Below are 22,917 nucleotides of genomic sequence, written 5' to 3' on the forward strand. Positions count from 1 at the left end.
ATTCTGTTGAACTTCAAAGTACACCTTTCGACTTTTCCAATGACCTTTTGCAATACACTGACACCAGAGTGTAAACAAGAGCAAATCATGCATTCTCTTTAGATGTGTGTTGATCATTTACCTATCCACAGACTATGGCAGATCCTGACTCCCATTCAACCAAAACCAGTCACTAGATTTCTGGGGTCAGCCTCCCAAATCAGATTATGAGTTAGCTTTTTTGACTGATCGAGGGCCTAGGTAATCCCCCACCCTAGGGTCATTATTATAAATGATCATTAATGGTATGTTTGGTTAAACAATGGTCTGCTCTAGTCAAACCATGGGAATATATTTCTCAGGCCCATATGGCCATTTAGTACCAGCTGCTTGGTTCTGGTTTACTCCTGTCTTACAAATGCATTAAAATATAAGAATATAATTATTATGTATATATTGTGTGTGTGTGTTATGTGGGTCTCTAAGTTTAATGACAGTTTAAAAATGAATTAGATATAAGAATAATGATTATGCATATTATGTAGTGTGTGTGTGTGTGTGTGTGTGTGTGTGTGTGTGTGTGTGTGTGTGTGTGTGTGTGTGTGTGTGTGTGTGTGTGTGTGTGTGTGTGTGTGTGTGTGTGTGTGTGTGTGTGTGTGCATGCACAGGCCTCTGACCTTTTTATCACACTGTAACCTTCACACAATCTTTTGACAGTAAATAAAGACCAAGGTTTTAAAAAATCTGGACAGACAGAAGATTTAGAAATGAGCGGATTACTCACTATCATGAATATAAAACCATGGCTTGATAAAAACCCATCTCTCACCAGCCTATGGCCTTGCTCTCTCACACCCACATCTGCTAATTATAAAATAATCCTTAGGTGTATAGCCTACATCTCCTGGGATAATACAGTGCTTCGGAGTAATTAGTCTACTATGAGGAATTAATTACACAAGTAGTTTAATCAAAACGTGAAGGGGACGAAGTAAGAAATCTGCTATGAGTGATGAATTGAAGCCGATTTGAGCCACTTCAACAGTTATTTTTTTCTAGGTGGGTGGGCTCTTGTAGTAATTTTCCTACATTGGAAGTAGTTAACGCTATAAGTGCACACTGTACTGTGAGATATAGTCGTAGGCCTAATCAATAACTAAGACACGAAAAGGGTTCTCATAAAGGAGACAAATGCGGCCCTGTGATGTTCAAGATCTGCAGTAGATCGAGGACCATCTGAGAGTCATCCCACCCGTAAGCCTATCGAGTAGACATCAGAGGGGGGTTCTAAAATGGTACAGTCTCTCCGAAATGGGTGTGGTTGAATCGTGTTTACGAGATCTAATGTTAGCAAACGCAGACCGGGTGATTTAATCTGAAACTACGTTATTTTATTATAACACTGCAATTTAGAGCTTTGTATACAAAAACACCTCATGCGAATATGCATTAGGCCTATTGCATGTTTTAAAAAAAATTGTGTACCAATGGGTGGGTTTCCTGCTTCTCCGGCAAGATAGCCCAGTCGCTTTTAAATTATAATTTACATTTTTATCTCAAGAGTTTAAGCCTCTGTGTTTGGCAATTTATTTAATAATTCATTTTTTGACGAGGAGGCGACGGTCATTACGAAGCGAGTGAGTGAGGGGAGAGAAGGAGGAGGAAGATATCCGCGAACGAGCAGAGGAGGAAGGAAGCGAGGATCACGAAAACCACAATCAAGAGAAAAACTGAGTCACAAAAAAGCTATTTGCTAATTTCATATGGTTCAATGCATTTTCTTTGATGCGTGGACAGATTGCAATTGTGTTCAATCCGCTCCAACAAAGATGTTTTCGAGTTTATGAAGGTCTCGGGCGTAGAAAGGCAAACCATTCTGAAGAGGAAACGGGAACACAACAGCAGAACTCATCTTTTCAAGGGGTCCAGTCAAACGGAGATATGGTGTCTCTGTACTTCGATCTAATATTTATTTGATGTGTAGCCGACATTGGAGATTCACTGAGCAAAAATCTAGAGAAGACAAGGAGCCGAGAGGATATTGAAAATATCTGCATATTTCTGTCCCTATATTGTTTTATTTTCTAAGGAAAAAGGGGCCAATAAACATCCCCAGCCTTTTTGAAACATTAAATCCAGACTGTATTCAAGAAAGACTACCAACCTCATCGGAAACATTACCTAACAGGTAGCCAGCCATCCATTATAAAATGCTGTCAGAATTGTCATGGATGTAAGATGGCTGGATGATGTAGCCTACCAGTGATGGGCCTTTTCATGACTAGGCTCATCATTTCGCTGAAATTATATTTCAACTGTATGTTTTGGTAGCCTAAATATAGACATATGGACGAACCTCCCCACTGTACCAAATGTTTTTCTATTTGCATATAGCATAGCTTGCTGTACATTCTTGCGATAACCTATATTAACACAGGCAACCCCGTAAAGTGTTTGCATATTTAGCGGCTTGGAAAAATGACACGGTTGCCAGGGTGTCAGTGCCATTAACCACGAATGCCAGGGGTTTACTGCTATAATCGTGGAATTATGGCCTTAAATTCATCAAGTAGCCTAACAGCTATCTATATCAAGTAGCCTCCATACATTTGTGGGTACTGGGTAGGCTACTGTTGCTTGTAGTGAGGGAGTAGCCTAGCCGTCTGAGCTGCGCCCCAAGGCCGATGTAAGCAACCTATTTGTTGATGAGGGAGGGCTATTCTACAGTGTCTATGCTGCAATTTGACCTTAAAATGGATTTGACATTTTATGCAAGGAATTTATTTAGAATTCTATTATAGAAAATGATGCTGTAATGCACTCAATCCAATAAGGCTAATATAATGTGCTTATCACTTGAGCACTCTTGGTTCGCTGTGAAATGTCAACCGAATAGACCAAGCAGGCTATCGTTTACTGAGCATGAACATAAGGGGTGGGGCCACACTGTATTTTGCATTAATCTTTTCCAAATGAGAAGCAAGTCTTTGACCTATAGTTTAGGTAGCTTCTGTCTGTCAGTTGTCATGGGTAATATATTGTCTTTGACCTATAGTTTAGGTAGCTTCTGTCTGTCAGTTGTCATGGGTAATATATTGTCTTTGACCTATAGTTTAGGTAGCTTCTGTCTGTCAGTTGTCATGGGTAATATATTGTCTTGGAGAAAATGCCTAATAAGCTATTATGGTGACATTGATGGCCACCTATTCAGCACAGGACATGTGCTGAGGTCCACAACCACGTATAGTCAATAAGGATCATTTACATCCAGCCCTGCCTTGTGTTTTGCATCATTTTATACATCTTTCAAAATGATTTTACGAGTGGACAAACACTTCTTGAACCAATTCTACCAGAAATGCTCCCTTAAAATGATGTTCTTGAGGGAGGGTTAGGAACTGGAACGTGTGTCCAGACAACAACGGAATGGGTTGGTGACTGACTGGCAAGGTGGATTGCATTGCACAAACTGTTCAGAAAGCATTGGGGAAAGGAGGAAACCAAAAAAGGGCCATTTCATGATGTCAGTGGGCGATGGTGTATCATCCCATCCCATGATGCCCAGTCCTCTCCTCACCCACCCTGGTATCTGATGGTGATGCACCACCACCAACCCCTCAGTGCTTTATTGGCTAAATGAGCAGCTGTGCCAGGAGACTGGGACCCACCAATTTCCCCCCGGTCGCCTTCCATTAGTGCTGTGTGATCCATCTGGTTGGAGGTTCCCACCGGGAACAATGACCCAGTTAATTTCTCCTCTCCCTAGCCTAGTAGATGGTGATGATGTGGATGTTCCTGTTTGTTTGTGTATGTGGAGGTGGAGGCCTTTAATAACATGGCACATGTGATGTGAGTGTTAGGTAATGTTAACATTGAGGCACTGGGATTAGAGGAAATATGGAAAATGTGAACACTAAATGTGATATTACCTGAAACTGCTGCATGGGCAGTGTACCTGTCTGTGAATGCATTTCAAAAAAAAAAAATATGTGTTTTTTACAAGTACCGGTACACTGCCACCGAAAGAGGTACAGTATCGACAGTGATGCAAATCGAATGTGCAAAGCAGAGTACAATGGTCAGAGGTATTTCATCGGTGTCTTGACGGATTTGAATAGGCCCACAAACTCATGCAAATACTAGTGCCAATTTTTGAGTATGATTTGAATGTGAAACCTCTCTCTCTCTTCGAATTCCCTGTGCATGTGATCAAAAACACACCTGTAGTGCTAATCACGTTGATATGGAAGTGTATGGTACAACAAATAGTGTTTTGGTTAATTTAAATAATACAAATAGGCCTACCGCCTACCATAGTATTTTCAGTCACATTCAACTGTGACGGTAACAATGGACGTCTGGCGGGGGGGAAATGTAGTCATTTGGAAATGTAGTTCGTGATAATGCTAGTGTCAGCCATTTTCAGTGTATTTCACTAGATGATCGAGATCTTGCTGTAAAATAGTTTTCATTCGTTTTGATACTGCAGCTTGAACAATGACATTTTGTGTCCACTAGAATCGACCATAATCGCAGCAATGTTGAATCATTCATCAGTCCTTGTTAAAACATAGTAATAGCCAGATAATAACATAGTAATTATGCAAATATCCCACTGGCAAATTCCAAATGTAATGATAGCTATGCTAAATAGAGATTCAAAATGTCATTTTTAACATTTTTATTTTATTTATTCAAGTAGGCAAGTCAGTTAAGAACAAATTCTTATTTACAATGGTGGCCTAACCCAGCCAAACCCTAACCCAGACGACGCTGGGCCAATTGTGCGCTGCCCTATGGGATTCCCAATCCCATTCTGGTTGTGACCAGGGTCTATAGTGACACCTCTAGCACTGAGATACTGTGACTTAGACCGCTGCGCCACCCGGGAGCCCCCTTTTAGAACTCAACACAAACACGCATACATTTTGTTCAATGTGCTTGTAATGAATGATAAATGCCTGCCTGCCTGCAGTAATCCTAATCTTGTTTCTGTGCATTAAGTGGTTCGTGGATACCAGAGAGAGCCCATTAAATGATGAAGCTCTCTCTCAGATTATACCAGATTAGAGATTATTCTCCACAGTTAAACCAGACAAGGCTGTACTAGCATAAATATACAGATTACAGAGCTTTACGTATTTTAGATGTGCTATGTTGGTAAACCGTGCACTTAAAATACTGAATTAAGTATTATTTTATATGCCCAATTTACTCTGATTCTAGCTGCCGCTCTGCAGCCATGTTTGTGATGGTGTTAAACAACTAGCCTCCAGGTGAAATATGCCAAAATGATTAGGATCAGATCAAACCCATTGATCAGGTTGAGACCAGCAGAGGACCACGAGACCTCTGATGTAGTTGGAGTCGATTACTCACCATGATAACACTGCAATCAAATCATGCAATCTGATACGCATGCCATGTACAAACATAGCACATATTACATTACAAGCAGATTGGTTTGTTCTGACGCAGGCACTGTCCATCATTCTAATTGGACATTTCTGCTCTTAGATTGAGTCCTAATTTTGAACTTGATATCTCAGTCTGGGCGATCTACATGAATGTTTTAAGTTTAAATCATGCTGGTTTTCCATCCTTTGTCCCCACCAGGTGACTGACTGAGTGACAAAGGACTTCGACGAGGCCAGGGACCAATCCAAAATGAGCGAGCTGGAGCAGCTGCGTCAGGAGGCGGAGCAACTTAGGAACCAGATAAGAGTATGTGTGTCAGAGAATGTTACTGATCTGGGCACACATTTACAAAGAGTCCCAAAGGCTAGGCATGCTGATCTAGGATCAGTTTTGCCTTTTCGATTACAGGATATATCCTAGATCAGCAAACCTACTCTGAAACGCTTTATGATCTCAATGAAAGCAGTAAAACCATTGGGTCTAGAAGAGAAGGGGGTTGGTGGAAAAGGGGGTAGGTCTAACACACCATATTGAGAGGTGGGATATTTGCCTGGGTGAGATTGAGAGAGATTGCTGATGCTTGTCTAACCACTCTCTGTCTCTTAGGATGCCAGGAAAGCATGTGGGGACTCAACCCTGACACAGGTATGTATCACAGATACCCACATAAAAGAGAGTATGGCTGTGTTTTGACAGCCAGCCCAATTCTCATCTTTTTTTCACTAATTGATATTTTGCCCAATCAGATCAGCTCTGTGAAAGATCTGATGTGTGAAAAAAGATCCGAATACAGTGCACTACATCGACACAGTAACCCTGTGATGAACTTGTCTTCTTTACATTGCTTTTCTGTGTGTTTGTGTGTCAACCAGATAACGTCAGGTCTGGATCCCGTGGGGAGGATTCAGATGCGGACGAGGCGCACTCTCCGTGGCCACCTGGCTAAGATCTATGCCATGCACTGGGGCACAGACTCTAGGTGGGTGTAACGTTATGCCAAACCATGAGGGGGCTTCTCCCTCTCTTCACACTCTCTCACTCATATACCACACATGGCGGTACAAGCGGTGCTTTTTTTGATGAGGTATAACACAATGGCTCTTTGTCTCCGCAGGCTCCTGGTCAGCGCCTCTCAAGATGGAAAACTGATCATCTGGGACAGCTACACCACTAACAAGGTGAGAGCTGCACCCAAATAACAACATCTCCCCTGGTCTCACCAAGGGGCCTGGAAAGGTTGACTCACTCTCAGCAAACTAGGCAGCCTTCAGGGATTGGAAATGAAATGGGAGCCGACTGTGTGTTTTGACTCATCTCATACTTCTACTTACATCATAACCTACCAGAGTCACTTTGCCATTCAAACATTGTAAATTATATTATGCAATGGCTCCCCCTGAAAAGATTCCACAAATTCAATACAGAGGAAGCACAATGAACTACTATTCTGCTCCTGCTCTGTCTGGATGTGGACTTGGCTCTGGACTCCTGCCTGGCCCCGTTTACGATACTACGCTCTCCTTCAAATCAAATCAAATCAAATTTATTTATATAGCCCTTCGTACATCAGCTGATATCTCAAAGTGCTGTACAGAAACCCAGCCTAAAACCCCAAACAGCAAACAATGCAGGTGTAAAAGCAGGTGTAAAAGCACGGTGGCTAGGAAAAACTCCCTAGAAAGGCCAAAACCTAGGAAGAAACCTAGAGAGGAACCGGGCTATGTGGGGTGGCCAGTCCTCTTCTGGCTGTGCCGGGTAGAGATTATAACAGAACATGACCAAGATGTTCAAATGTTCATAAATGACCAGCATGGTCAAATAATAATAAGGCAGAACAGTTGAAACTGGAGCAGCAGCACAGTCAGATGGACTGGGGACAGCAAGGAGCCATCATGTCAGGTAGTCCTGGGGCACGGTCCTAGGGCTCAGGTCCTCCGAGAGAGAGAAAGAAAGAGAGAATTAGAGAGAGCATATGTGGGGTGGCCAGTCCTCTTCTGGCAGTGCCAGGTGGAGATTATAACAGAACGTGGCCAAGATGTTCAAATGTTCATAAATGACCAGCATGGTTGAATAATAGTAAGGCAGAACAGTTGAAACTGGAGCAGGAGCATGGCCAGGTGGACTGGGGACAGCAAGGAGTCCTCATGTCAGGTAGTCCTGGGACATGGTCCTAGGGCCCAGGCCAGTTGAAACTGGAGCAGCAGCATGGCCAGGTGGACTGGGGACAGCAAGGAGTCATCATGTCAGGTAGTCCTGGGGCATGGTTCTAGGGCTCAGGTCCTCCGAGAGAGAGAAAGAAAGAGAGAAGGAGAGAATTAGAGAACGCACACTTAGATTTACACAGGACACCGAATAGGACAGGAGAAGTACTCCAGATAAACAAACTGACCCTAGCCCCCCGACACATAAACTACTGCAGCATAAATACTGGAGGCTGAGACAGGAGGGGTCAGGAGACACTGTGGCCCCATGTCCATGGCCATGCCTTTATGCCTTTATTCTGTGACACACAGTGACTAACTCTTATCCTCCCCTCCAGATGCATGCTATCCCCCTGCGCTCCTCCTGGGTGATGACCTGTGCGTATGCCCCCTCTGGTAACTACGTGGCCTGTGGAGGTCTGGACAACATCTGTTCCATCTACTGCTTGAAGACCCGCGAGGGCAACGTCAGGGTCAGCAGGGAATTACCCGGACACACAGGTGAAGAAGAATTACTACACACAAATACCTATGTGACTAAGCTTGAGTCATTTTGTGTTCATTTTTATTGAGAAATCATGGAAGTGTCTTAGCTAGGTTATGTGAGTTTATTTGATCCTCCCTGATTCTAACTTCCCCAGTGACACTACATATGGTTGTGTATGCAGTTTAGTTGAGTATTCCTACCTGTTTTCTGTCCCACTGGGATCCCCAGGTCCCAAACCCCTAAACAAGGAAGACTTTAATTCACATGGCTAATTAGTCACAGGGCAACACAATTATAACGAGCTGAGACATCAGCCTGAAAACCTAGTGAGTCCCTTAGCTGTGTTACAGCGCTAGCTCACCTGGGGCTTTTAAATTACTCACATTCGGGAGGCCGGGTATTGTTGAAATGAAGTCTTCCTCCTCGATCACACCTACAGCATCATTTCGCAAAATGGTACGCAGCATCATCTGGATATGTGTGCAACAAAAGTTCCAACATTCACGTTCTGCTACCATTTCTGTCAAGCCGTTCTATGCATACAGTCTGACGCACGCACACGCTCAATAAATCCAACGTATGCACAGCACAGAACGCACTGCAACGGCCTCTGCAACTCAATGCTGCAAGGCAAACGCAGCATTCCATTGGAAATGAATGTACTTCTGGTGTACCAAAATGTAATGAAGCTGTTGGTGTGATGGAGGCGTTAGTAGGAGCACCATACATTGATATGGTGTGGTCAGTGTTCTACTAGATGTTTTTATTTGTGCTACAGGTTACCTGTCTTGTTGCCGTTTCATCGATGACAACCAAATCATCACAAGCTCAGGAGACACTACCTGGTGAGTCCTGATGGATCGGTAACCAAGGCTGATGGAGAATGCAAATATAAATATACTACAGTATATTGTCTATACGCAACTAGCTATGAGCTAGCCTAACCTTACACTCAAAATGATCTGATAGCAGTTGTTAAATCCAGTGGGTCGCTCTTCTGTTCTCTTACCCAGTGCACTGTGGGACATCGAGACAAGCCAGCAGACCACGGTGTTTTCGGGCCACAGCGGTGATGTCATGAGCCTGTCCCTGTCTCCAGACTTCCGCACCTTTGTGTCCGGAGCCTGTGACGCCTCCATTAAGCTGTGGGACATCAGGGACAGCATGTGCCGACAGACGTTCACGGGCCATGAGTCTGATATCAACGCAGTCTGTGTGAGTGTGCTGACCTGCTTTCTGGTTCATGTCATGGCAGTAAGCCAGGAAACGATACTCTAAGACCTGTCACCTTTCCCATAGTCCTTCATGTTAGCTGCACTAGCTAATTCTGAGTGTCTAATGTACCTAATGCTAGCTGATATAACCCATGGCTGTCACTCCCTCTCTCTCTCCTCTACAGTTCTTTCCCAACGGCAGCGCCTTTGCCACCGGCTCCGACGACGCCACCTGCAGGCTGTTTGACCTGCGCGCCGACCAGGAGCTCAGCCTGTACTCTCACGACAACATCATCTGTGGCATCACCTCCGTGGCCTTCTCCCGCTCCGGACGGCTGCTGCTGGCCGGCTACGACGACTTCAACTGCAACATCTGGGATGCCATGAAGGGAGATCGAGCAGGTCAGTGGGGTGTGGTGGGGTGGAGTAGGAGCGAGCGGCTGTCATTTAGCTGGCAGCCATTGTTGTATAGTTGTGTCTGGCTATGCATCAGACCCATGACTGAAAACAACTGATCAAAAAGGGAATGTTACATCTTCTGATTTCATTGAGATGTTAGACTTCAATTCACAAGCTGATCTCAGTCAAATGTAAATCAACCATCAAAGGGGTCCCCGTGTTAAGAGTTCAGGGGTATTTCAAGATGGTGGATTGATGAGATAGCTAACCAGGACACCATATGTTAACACTTGTTTGTTTGTCCCTCTCTGTGTCAGGAGTGTTAGCCGGCCATGACAATCGCGTGAGCTGTCTAGGTGTGACTGATGATGGCATGGCGGTGGCCACTGGGTCCTGGGACAGCTTCCTCAAGATCTGGAACTGACAAGTTACCTGAGCCATGCACACACACACACATTATACACACACACATAGACACATACATAGACACACACACACATACCCACACGCAAACACACTATTGATCATACAAAGTATTCACATCTCACATTTTGGTACACATAGTTTGCACACTGTATTCACACTGTACGTAAAGATGTACACATACACACATACACATTAAAACATTGTACATAATATATATATATAACGCCAATTAGGTATGAGTTTACACAGACACACAAATGCCACTTGCAATTGTACATGTTACCAATCACATTGTATGCAGGAAGAGTCCACCAGAATTACAAACAAATGCCCACACTACCCACAACAGATATATAGGTACACAGTACACACACACACAGTTATAATACATTTGTAATTGGAACTACCATTAATTAAAGACGTGACCAAATTCAATAAAATCCTGACATATGCTAAACTAAAACACGCATTTGAAATGTCACAATTTACCAGATTTTTCAACACAAATTGAAACAAATGTTCACACACACACACAAACTTTAAGTGCATGCACACATACATGCGCACACAAACATACAAACAAAAATATATACATGCACACACATCTACAGTACATGTTTATTTCTGAGCGAAACTCCAACTCTTGAGCTAAATTGGGGAGACAATTCTGTTTTTCGTTTGTTTACTCTGAAGTCCCAAATATCCTTAAATCTGATTTTCTGTGCTACAGTAGGTTTGTGTGTCTCTGTAACAGGGTGAAAACAGTCACAGTTGAAGGAATAGAGAGTGATGGGCTGGAAAAGCATGGTAATAAGTGAATCCAATAACACTCAAGACACTACAGACAGGGAGATAGAGAGCAGAAAGAATGCCCAACTTTCCACAGTGACACTGTTAAAGGAAAATCAAGATAAACCATCAATTCTTAAAGTTTCTTCTGGCTCAAACAAAATGCTATCATGTAGTTACTGTTTTTATAGATATGTACACCCACATATATAAGTAAATATATGATAGTTTTGATTTTGATGTTTTTGTTGTATTAATTTTTTACGCCTATTTTATTCATGTTTCCCTGTGTGCCTCAGATACACTTTAAGGATAATTAATAGAGAATAATGATGAAATTAAACTAAATGAAATCAATAAAATGAGAGATTCATAAGGTGAGCGAGATTATCAAGAGACAACTCTCAAATAAGCAGGGGGCAATATTCATACTTTGACTTTGTCAATATATTATGTCCACTTTATGATGGTATACATTGTACATACTATTAATAAATACACGTAGCCTCTCTTGCCAGTTTTGGCCAGTTGTGTACTTTTTTAACATTGTAATTTCTGTGTTTAAAACCATGCATGGTAGTTTTCAAGGGAGATATATGGGGATCCTGTTCAGCACACAACTTCAACATAAACGGTGAATTTGACATGCTTTGATGACCCAATTTAACCTTGATGAAACCTACCTGATGTCCAGATTTCTGCTCTAATTTCTCAACACACTACTTACTATAGACTGATTAATGATATAAATAGTTACTGGTCATTTTTAGAATGCTCAGATAATGTATTCATGCGTTCCGATTCTGTACCCTTTTTCCAGAAGTGTGCACCCGTTCCCTCCCCCACATGGGGATTGGATTGGTGCATACCAAGACCAGAGGGAGTTCCCGACAATAGTTTATATATACACTAGATGATAACCTGTTTTGAAGCCACTGTACCTCTATCTTGGCACACCCAACCGTTGTAAAACATATTTTGGAAGCTAAAGAAATGCATTTATTTAACATCTAAATTTGTATTAACAAGTTTATTATATTAGACACTTTAATGCATACTTATATGTGAGCTAAACATACAAATATTCAAATGTTTTCCTTAAAGTATAATTGTTTAAAGTTCTAATGTTACTGTCCCCACTACAACATTATTTAAATACATGTCATTTTGTCCTTGAAACATTTGCTTGAAATAATGTAGAATTCCATTCATTAATTTGGACTGCTTCATCCGGAGTGCCAATATGGCCGACCGGTGGCGTCAACGCATCTCATTCGCCAATACATAGCATCAGCAATCCAGGGTTTATATACATCATTGGTTTCCACCATGTTCTTTAAACCAGTCTATTCCTTTTAATTCCACAAGGTGGAGTATAAATCCACACTTCAGGGAAATGGTTGAATATTGGACAGCAAGCATGATAAATGTGTCTGTTGGAGTGAAGTCCTGCATGATGGTGGTTGGGAACTGGAGGCCATTTATACAACACATGCTTAGCCCATTCTCTCATTGGATTCATTGTTCCTCATGCTTTACACCCAATCTATGAATACGGATACGATTATAGACCGTTTAAGATGAGATCAATATAGTTTTATTTTTCAAACAATTCTTCATCAAGACTTTTACAGACTCATGAGTTCATTCAACACAATCTTAAAATATTAAAGTTCATCAATCTAATATAATCTGAAGTTAACCACTCAAAACAGAAACACTCTAAACAAACATGGTAAAAGACATTTCATTTCTCAAAAAAAAGAGATTGAAAAAAAAAAAAAAAAGTAGAAGAGATTATAGACCCATCCAAAGAAATCAGCTTTTAGACGTTCACCTGTACTGGTTCCCACAAGCACCTATTAAAAATCACAAATCCATTCATACCGATAATCTTATTCGACAAGATCCAAGATTATGTTGTACAGCAGGGATTCCCAAACTCGGTCCTGGGGCACATTTTGTTTTTTGCCCTAGCAGTACAGAGCTGATTCAAATAACCAAACCATCAAGCTTTGATTATTTGAATCAGATGTGTAGTACTAGGGCAAAAGCCCTGTTGTACAGTATTACTATATAATATATGTGAATGGAGTGTCTGATTAGTGTGTGACTACATTGGGTGGAGCAGGTCATTGCCTCCATAGCAAGAGGCAGGTAATAAAACACTACACAGAAGCAGGAAACCCACCCAACTGATAATCATTTATCATTCATTTATTCATCCTCCTCATAAAGGCAATTACTGGATAAACGCATCAATGCAAAACTAGCATCACAACTGTTAGTGATGTTTGTGTATTATGCTGACTGTGGATTACAAAGTAGATTTTCTTGGGATTAAGACAAACAAAACAGATTAAGCAGTGTATGGGTATCTCTCAATTATGAGACACAGACAAACAGTCCATCTTACATTCAGTTTGCTAAAGGCCACGATAAACACCCTCCCACCAAAGTCACACAGACAGAGACAGCGGAGAATTCAATTTAACACTCATATTGCTTATGAAGGAGAAGTGTCAACGTTTGATATGGCAAGGACAGCCTTCGTGATATGCCTCTGTTTTGTGGGGCTGAACATTTTGATTCATGTAACAAAGCCCATTTTACTGTTACAACTTTGTTGTAACACGACACTTGACTGATACTTTATATTTAGGATTGACAATAGAAACGTTGCTATACAAAAATTAGATGGCTCACTTGATGACAAATTGTTGACCCTCTCCATCCACCCACCTTTCTGTCTCAGCTGGCTACTCCTGCATCGAGCAGTACATGTCTTCAATAGACTGGTCACTCCCTCTCAACCAATAGCATGACTACTAGTTAGGCTGTATCAAGAGGAATCTGCACTTCACCTGGAAAGACACGCAGCTCAGCCATCACTCTCATGCATCTGTCACACTCTCAAAACAGTCCAAACATTCAGTCTTAACGTACACCCACATTCATAGCTTTCCCCTCACTACTGTAGATTAGAATACATTGTGCTTAGATTAATTAATATACCAGACAGTAAAGTATGTTATAGAAATCTGTTTTATAGATATACATTCATTTATTTAAATCTCTCAATATAATTTACATATCCTTTAATAAAATAGTCCTTTCAGAATATATTAAGTTGGTTACTTTCCCACTGCATCTCAGCCAGTCCACACACTTGACCACCAGCAAAAACCTGCTTCCCTCTAACACCACACAACTAAACCCAGGTCACTGGCTTCAGTTTCATTTCAACATATGAAATACTATTAAACTATTCGCAACAAATGTGAAGTAGCATATGGCTTTTCTATGGTATTTTGGCCCCCCTCCCACCATCTAGAGAACCATCAAATCAAGAGATGCATTTTTATAGGCATATCATTTTCTACATTCCAAATTGGTTTGCTGCCATCAACTGCACATTCTCCCTGTTCCTGCATTCTAGTCACATGAATGTGTCATACAAGCAGATTGTATGCATCTGAAATTAACGATGGTTGAAATTCTCTAGAGAATGTTCCCTCTTCCACATGGTGGCAACAGATACAATCCCTGTAACTGGTGAGTCCATTCAATGTTTAAAGAGCAGTAGGTAAACATTGCAGTTATTATTACAGAATGAAATATATAATCATTGACAATGTAAAACATTAAAAGTTGTTGAAAGGTATTGGGACTTTCTGGTTTCTATTTAAGTGCACTTAATTGGCACAGAACACCATCCTTAACGAGGGAGGCAACTATTTATTATGGTGTTCCGTCTGTCAGTAACACCTCTTCTTCATGAAGTTCAGAGTTAGAAGATTGAGTGGGGGGGGGGGGGGGGGGGGGTCATATTCACCCCTCCCCCAACACCCATCTCCCAGTCTCTTCCCTACTCCAAGGCACTGCTTAAACTGTAAACATGGCAGTTTGGCTAACTAAGATATGAGGACTTTTTCACAGCTGCCAGAGGTACTTGTTGAGTGTGTGTAAAATGTGATATTTGCGATATCAGTCACAAATGGCACACAGCTGATATTGAATGCACTAGGCTAGCGAGAAACTCATCTAAGAATTGATACGCAATTGTGATACAAGATAAATGGCTCAGATATGTGCATGCAAGCATGCTCACAAGAGCAAAATAGACAAATTGTAACTGAACTAAAAAGTGTGTCAATCGATTCTGTTCTTTACTTCCTTATATATTTTAATATATATTTAATGTTACAATATATATAACATAAATTTAGCATAAACTACATAACATACCCACAGCTTAAGCATTTCCCCTGATCTCTAAAAGAAACAAAGCAGATTCATGTATGTCCAGAGGACAATTGGGAACTTTGGTAGGGAAAACAATAGCAATTACACTATATTCAACAACTTGTTGCCTTACAACTAGTTTAGTAAGATGATAAATGAAAGTGCCCAATGAGTTTGAGTCCTCTGGTTCAGTATTGCAGAGACAAACATGACACAAAACTGGGCCTGCTAAAGCATCAGTGAGTGGATTTCAACACTGGCTCAAGAATCACACAGCTATTGCTTGGAACCACACTGATAGCTCAGTATTATCCACTGCAGCCTTATCCCTACAAACCAACATCTGAGTACAAACGTAACGAGATCCATACCAATGAACATAAAATACATCAATAACAGAGGTTACAGACAGAGTAGATCTAGCAAGAGGGAACTATTTTTCACTGGATTACAGCCGCCAGATGAGAGCCTGAACCCCATCACTATCCCCCAGGTAAGGATCATGGACACCTGCTGCCATTATAATATTCTAACAAGCACATCACTCGTTCACCCAATTCCTATGTCCCCTATATTACGGTCACATCAAAATCTTCATACTTCATCACCCCTCGACCCCCACATCTTAAGTCACCTCACTGCCTACACATCTTAAGTCACCTCACTGCCTACCTCTGGTACATTTTACACACAACAAATTAATTAAACCTAAACTCCCCTCTCGGAACAAGAACTGCACTAGAACAGCATATATATTGCAATATAACGGCAATATAACAGTAGAGAGTAAAAGTAAGAATGCCAGGTAGGCTAATACCAAATACAGAAACAGTACAGATAATATCAATTGTTTGCAGTGATATTGTTTAAATTCTTAACAAGAGAAAAGTTTAATATCATAAGTCTGTTCGATAGGCTCCTAAAATGGTAAATAGCTCCATCCCCGATATGAAACAAGGGGAGAATAAAGACACATGAAAGCATGACGCTAGAACACAGCAATATGTTCCATTTTTACCAGGGACTAGAATGTTACTATGTTCACATAATGGATAGTCTGTCTTCCGAAGAGTTTTTTAAAAACTCCTTCCAAAAAAAAAACATCAAAATAAAAACATGAAATCAAGTTTTAATCAAATACCTATTTTTCTTTTTGAATGATGAGTTGAATAATTAAACCATAGGGAATCTGAAGCATTTTGAGTGTTGCAACAATACCTTAGGGTGTGCCAGTGCATTATATATATATATATATATCAGGTCAGTGGCCACACACTGAATGGAGGTGTTATATGCACGTCTGCCGGTGACTTCAGTCTACCCATGTTCTCTTCCATTTAAACATGTTAGATACCGTCTATTTACAATTCAATCTGGACTTATATTGGTTGAATCTTGCTTTCTTTCAAATGTATTTCACCAGGAAGGAATGTTTTTAACATACCCCTAATAAGAAGGAACTAACTACGGTAGTTTACAACTAAAACACAGGTGCACCAACTGACTGAGGTACAACAATACAGGACAAGTATATACAGTACAAAGTAGAGATACTACATTAGAAGCCTGTAGTGATGTCTCATAGGTAGCTACCATTCCAGAGGGAGATCAATCAGACCAGGGGAGTCAGAAGATGGCAGGTGAGATGGACTCATTGTCGTGAAGCTTTAGGCTGGAATGGATTTACAGTATGCTTGGCATATATATATATATATATATATGAGTGTTTTGTGTCTGTGCATGGGACTATGTTGCTTCACCAGTTCATGATGCAGTTCCTGTTCAGGGTCATGAAGTAGACCTGGCTGCTGCCTCCGGAGCGCACAGAGGCAAAGAACACCTGAGACACACATCAACAAGACATGAGGCTTATTACTCATATTCAATGAGACTCCAGTGCCTACAGCTGTACGTACCGAAGGCATAAACATAGATCACTTAAGTAATATTTTGAATACCAATGTGTGTGTGACCCACCTTGTCATTCCTCTCACAGAGGAACTTGAGCCTCTGGGCTCTCTTGTGCATGAAGACTCCGTCCAAGTGGCCTGTCTCTACAGCACGGATCTCTATGGCCTTTTCTCCCCAGCCCATGATCTGGTTAGAGCAGATATGTGCTGCACACAGGGAGAGAGAACTCAGGACATGCCAACTCAGAACATGCCAATTTCAAGAGAAAGAAGTGTGTGTGCCTGTGACTGTGTGCAGGTACAGATGTGCCATACCAACGGAGGTGGGCATCTCGCCCCACTGCAGCACCACATCTTTGATGATGCGTCCGTAGGTGTTGACGTAGACTCCCTCGTCCTCGTAGCACAGCAGCATCTCCATGCCGTCTGAGCTGGGCAGGAAGACGATGGCATGTGGCATTATCTGGATCTGGATCTGGGGACACACACAGAGGCGAAGGACTAGAATCTTGTTTTACCTAACAGTTGAATGCACTGATTCTACGTCGCTCTGAATAAGAGTGAAGTGACTAAAATATTAAATATATGTAAATCTTGAAAGAACGTGTTAGAATCTGAGGTTTTTACATCAATACCTTTCAGGCATCTAATCAATGAAACGTATCATTAGTCATGTTTTATAGATGTTTTAGGTGTGAATTAATTCCAAAGCTTTATTTGATTTGTCTGTCTGAGTGCGTCTTTTTCCATGAGGAACTCCTCCACTCACATGCACTGGGATGTAGATGTCATAGTTGTTCCCAGAGTCGACATCGATAGCGTGGAAGCCAGCACTGGAGCCATAGATGACCTTCAACCTCTGTCCTTCCTCCACTGTGAGGTCAACCAACTGGGGCCTGTGGGGCAGGTCTCCAAAGGACTAGAGGAGAGTGAGAGGCAAAGAGAGAGGAGAACATGGGGTGTTTTGAATGTTGTTCTGGTCAACTGGCTGAGGGGAAATAGAACTCCTGGCATTTAGAACAATGAGGCAGGAAAGGTGAGACCTACCTTGAAGGCCATGAATTTGTGATAAGGCTTGGGAGCCCAGGCGTATACCTCCACCGCGTTCTTCATAGCTATCACCAGGAACTTGATCCTCTCATATTTCACTAGACACATACAAAGCGGGATTAGAGCCATTATGTGCCACTATAAATAAACAGTGCCAAAAAGGCAAAACCAAATGTGTAAATATACATTGTTAGAAAAACAGAATGCATTGATAATAGATACACGGTTCAATAACGGGTCACATCACGGTTACTCCGTCTCCTCCCTTCCTTTACTCACCCACTTTGTAGTGGACACATCCCTCCATCTCCCCTACAGTGGTCCAGCCCTGCTTCTTCTCCACCTCCGGGTCATTGTGAAGGATCTTGTTCCTCAGCCAGGCCAGGTAGTACACACGCACCTTGTTCTTCTTACCTGGGATGGACACACACAGTTATATAGTGGATAAAGAGCTTAGTAGCAACAGATGGAGTTTGTGATGCACAGGTCCTTTTCCACAGGTTTATTAAATGAAGAAGTGAAACGTTCAGAACGTCGCAGATAGAAATGCTCAAGTCAGAATCCTGTTAGCTCTAGCTGAAGGTTTTGTGACATTGCACTCTCCCAAACAGACCCCAGGTGAGTGCAGAGCAGTACTAATCAATCACCTGATATGGTGATGAGCAGGTTGAGTCCCTCCAGGACGTCCATCTGTTGGAACCTGCGGGAGTTGATGAGGGAGTAGACCTTCCCCTGACCACTACGGTCCAGCAGCTTTAGACCGTTCTCTGTCCCCACCAGCAGGTTCACACCTGGGGACCACACACACTTAGATACAAATATCCCCCTTAATGCAATCAATCAGGACGTACAATGTGTGAAGAATGTGATATTCAAGCTGGGTGGAACAAAGCATGTTACATGTGGTCATTGAAATGCATATCATTCTATATTTCATTTGAATTCTGTGGCTCATATGATTAGAGTGTGGGCTATAGCCAAGACCAGTGTGCCGTCTGTCTCACCCCAGAGAGCAGCACAGAGGATCTCAGAGTTGAACCTCTTCTTGTACTTGCGGATCTCGGGGGTGTCGCTGTGGGGGCGTGTGTTGGTGGGGTTCACATTTACCATGGAGCCTTTCCTCACCTCCATTTTCAGCTGCTCAAACCTGGAGCCCAGGCCTGGACACAGCAGGAGCAGAGTTTAGAAGGAGGAGAGAAACACAAGCCGTAGTTCTCTATGAATGCTAAAACTTCCTTCAGGGAATGATAATATTGAATCAAGCTACTGTGGGCAACTGCTGCCCTCCTGCTTGTGAGACATTTCCATGAGTTAGATTTACCAACAGCAGTAAGTAAGAGATGCTGATGATTGTGAGCCGAGTAACTGAAAATAGAGGGACTAGAATAGGAAACTAGGTAAGTGAAGGTATATAGGGGAACCTCATTTAACCCTTTATGATAATGACTATTGTCTGTACTCACTGCTCACAGAGATGGCATCCACAGGGCCTGGTGGTTGGTACATGCCCAGGTCGACAAAGGTGGTGAAGGAGGACTTGCCACTTGACGCCTTGACTAGACCCCTGGACTGATACTGGGGGAAACAAGAAGGGAGTGAGAAATACCACTGGGAATGGGGTTTATGGCAGTGAAACATGTACATGGAGAGACAGATTAGAGACAGATTAACAGTCAGAGACAGAGAGACAGACTTACATCATAGACAGAGTCTTTCCCAGGGGAGGAGTGGGAGGCGGAGTCAGTGGGGGAGTGGGAGGGCTGCACCACGTCAGGCAGGTTGGTGTATCCATTGTGGCTCCGCTTCTCTGGTGTCTGCCCGGCAATGGGGACAAACCAGTCAAACACAACATAAGAGTAAGCTAACCACCCACACACCCCCCACGTCAGTCCTATAGGTGTGTGTTTAATGCAGAATAGTCCAGTAGGCTACTTCCTGAGAGACAGATGACTCACCCTCTGCACCAGCATGGTCTGGTCCCCATAGCCTCCAGCCTGCCCCTCCTCCTCTCCCTCCCCCTCCTCCTCCTCATGAACCACCATGGTGTTGACTGAGTCAGAGTCTGCATCCCGGGGACTAACGAAAGACAAGAGAGGATGTCAGGGAGGAAGACGGGAAGGAAACAGAGGAAGGTGACAGAGCAGAGGGCAGTGGAGGATATGGAGTGGACAGGAAAATAAAAAGACAAGGAATGGTCAGGGTGGCGGTAAAAGTGGACAATGGGCTTTCAATAACATTAAGTAGCTATGTCTCTAGAAAGCAGTTCCTTTTTTCTTCTTCCCGTTTGTCTGTGTGCCTCTCCCACCCTGGTACTGACCGGTCTGTGGGGCTGTCCTCCTCCTCATTCCCCTCTCCACTCTCACTCTCCTCACTGCTCTCACTTCCTTCGGAGGATGAAGAGTAGTCGTTGGCCTTCACCGGAGGTCTGGGCTGCTCCTCAGGGCGCTCCTTAGCATACAACCCATGGTCCTGAACACAAACAGGCACACACGCAGACGACACAGACACGCAACAGACATTAGGGAATCATAGAGCTGGGCGTTTCCTCAATAGTTAACATACTTTGCCAGCATACCAGGACTATGGCAGGCTTGTGTAACTTTTAACACAGCAGCCTGACATAGTGGAAGCAAAAACATATCACAGCACACACAGAGATACTAACCTCTCCTATTGCTCTCTTGTAACTCTGTGCATTGGAAGAAGCAGTGGACAAACAGGGAAGTGAGTGCAGAGGAAAGGGTGTGATCAACAGGTACAGAAATAGGATCATAAAAAGAGAGCAACTGTTAGTGCAGGTGTCAATATCCAGGTGTAGGGATTGGGGAGTGAGTGCAGATATTACAATAGTGCAGAATAGTCGGTGAAGAGAGCAATATAGATTTCTACAAGTGATAAGCTTAAAAGAAGATGTGTGATAAGGGTGTATAAAGTGTTTTCTGATTATCCATCACGCAGTGTTCAGAGTGAGGGGGGGGGGGGTTTTACAGGTGAGGGGTACTTACAGCAGGGCGACTGGGGCGGGACGAGGTGCGAGACTCCCCTGGCTTGTGCCTCTTCATGCGCCCGTCATGGCCTAGTATGGGGGAGTCCATTTTGGAGGAGCCTGAAACCAACACACTAAATATCACATCATTGTTGGGGTTTGCTTTCATTTCGTAAAAGGGATCAAGAGATGGAGAGAAAAGCAGAGTCAGCAACAGTGTGATTTACTCACTGAGTATGCGGTGCCTCTCCAGAGAGCCAGTCTGGGGCAGATTGGATACAAGGTGCATGCTATCTCCTCTCTCCCAGCGGTCGTTGCGGCTGAGGTCTGGGTTGCTGTTAAGGAAGACACCAAATCAGTTATCTGGCCTCAGCAGTCGATATCATAACTGTGTCATGATCTACCATCATTCATGTGTCATGATTAGAATCAGAGTAATCTACCCTGACATGCATCTAAAGGCAAATCTGTGAGAAAGGGAGTAAAACAGTTACTGATGGGTGTGTTGGAACACCGTCAGCTGATTATTTTGATGAATCACGATAAACCAGATGTGTTGCTTCGAGTGGGAACAGGGATTTTAGCCACAACTCTAATAAACACGGCTTACCTGTGAAATATTTTAGTGGAAAATGTCAGATACCTCCATGTTGTCAGCTTGCAGCAAAAAATATGAATAAACATAGGTGGACTTTCTGGAGAAGGACAGAGGGACTGGGCTTTGGCAGAGGGAGGCACGGGCTTTGGCAGAGGGAGGCACGGGCTTTGGCAGAGGGAGGCACGGGCTTTGGCAGAGGGAGGCACGGGCTTTGTTGAGACAGATTGGGAAGTGTTTTCCTCCAGAACCTAAATTAAGTAGTGGGAAATTGTGCGTTCTTGACACCGAGATTAGACAAGAATAGCTCAAATGTGTCCTCCTGAGTTACCTGGCTCTGACTGGATGCCTGATGCCAGACGAAAGGTTGGTGTTGAGAGCTGTGGCAATGGAGGCTGTCCTCTGGGGAATCTGGGAAAGATAGAGTGAAATACCACATTAACATATAGATCTATATATCCTTTAGAGAGCTCCAGACTGCGACCATTTAGTACCATTTTGTGACCCCTCGACTTGGCTGTGCGAGTACATTTTTTAAATTCTACATGGTCGCCTCTCTCAAAACGTCTAAACCCGTGATTTGGTCAAACAGTAAAGCACATTATCCTTATGATTCCTGTCATTAAAGTGTCTGCCTGCCCCTGTAAACTGGGGCCTGCTGCTGTGTCGAGGGGGGGAAAGAATGCTGCAGGATAATTTTTCTTTCTGATTGTATAAGATTCCGAAATCCAATTGCGGGGAAAACACAGCTTTCCGGTTGTCACGGTCAAAGAGGTGGATCTCAGCTTTCTGTAGTATCATTTATATAAACAAGAGATAAAAGTAACAAGTAATTAATGAGCAGCAGTAAAAAGTAACAATATATACAGTGGGGGGCACAGAGTCAATGTGCAGGGACACCGGTGAGTTGAGGTAGTATGTACATGTAGGTAGAGTTAATTAAAGTGACTATGAATAGATCACAGCGGAGAGTGGCAGTGGTGTGGAGAGGGGGGGGGCAATGCAAATAGTCTGGGTAGCCATTTGACTAAATGTTCAGGAGTCTTATGGCTTGAGATTAGAAGCTGTCTAGAAGCCTCTTGGATCTAGACTTGGTGGTCTGGTACAGCTTGCCATGCGGTAAGCAGAGATAACAGTCTATGACTTGGGTGACTGGTGTCTTGACAATTTTTAGGGCCTTCCTCAAACACCGCCTGGTATAGAGGTCCTGGATGGCAG

The 22,917-nt window shown here is 42.8% G+C and overlaps 1 protein-coding gene and 1 pseudogene across 1 annotated transcript; one reads left to right on the forward strand and one right to left on the reverse strand.

Moving 5' to 3' along the window:
- The first annotated feature begins 1,280 nt into the window (after positions 1–1,280).
- On the forward strand, positions 1,281–11,430 carry LOC123999609 (guanine nucleotide-binding protein G(I)/G(S)/G(T) subunit beta-2-like). Its single transcript, XM_046305537.1, has 10 exons — positions 1,281–2,167; positions 5,596–5,703; positions 6,004–6,042; positions 6,270–6,376; positions 6,512–6,575; positions 7,937–8,099; positions 8,864–8,930; positions 9,099–9,300; positions 9,485–9,701; positions 10,016–11,430. Exons 2-10 carry the CDS (start codon positions 5,647–5,649, stop codon positions 10,120–10,122), a joined length of 1,023 nt encoding a protein of 340 aa, XP_046161493.1. The 5' UTR covers positions 1,281–2,167; positions 5,596–5,646; the 3' UTR covers positions 10,123–11,430.
- Positions 11,431–12,487: 1,057 nt separating this feature from the next.
- Positions 12,488–22,917, reverse strand: part of LOC123998782 — a 36,453-nt pseudogene continuing 26,023 nt past the window's right edge.

This window comes from Oncorhynchus gorbuscha, linkage group LG16, assembly GCF_021184085.1.
Source record: "Oncorhynchus gorbuscha isolate QuinsamMale2020 ecotype Even-year linkage group LG16, OgorEven_v1.0, whole genome shotgun sequence".
NCBI lineage: Eukaryota > Metazoa > Chordata > Actinopteri > Salmoniformes > Salmonidae > Oncorhynchus > Oncorhynchus gorbuscha.

Excerpts from the sequence above, each read along its gene's own strand:
- LOC123999609 (XM_046305537.1), top strand. The coding sequence starts at position 5,647 with ATGAGCGAGCTGGAGCAGCTGCGTCAGGAGGCGGAGCAACTTAGGAAC. Across the intron at positions 8,931-9,098 it reads AGCTCAGGAGACACTACCTG|TGCACTGTGGGACATCGAGA; the intron begins GTGAGTCCTGAT and ends TCTCTTACCCAG. Across the intron at positions 9,301-9,484 it reads CTGATATCAACGCAGTCTGT|TTCTTTCCCAACGGCAGCGC; the intron begins GTGAGTGTGCTG and ends TCTCCTCTACAG.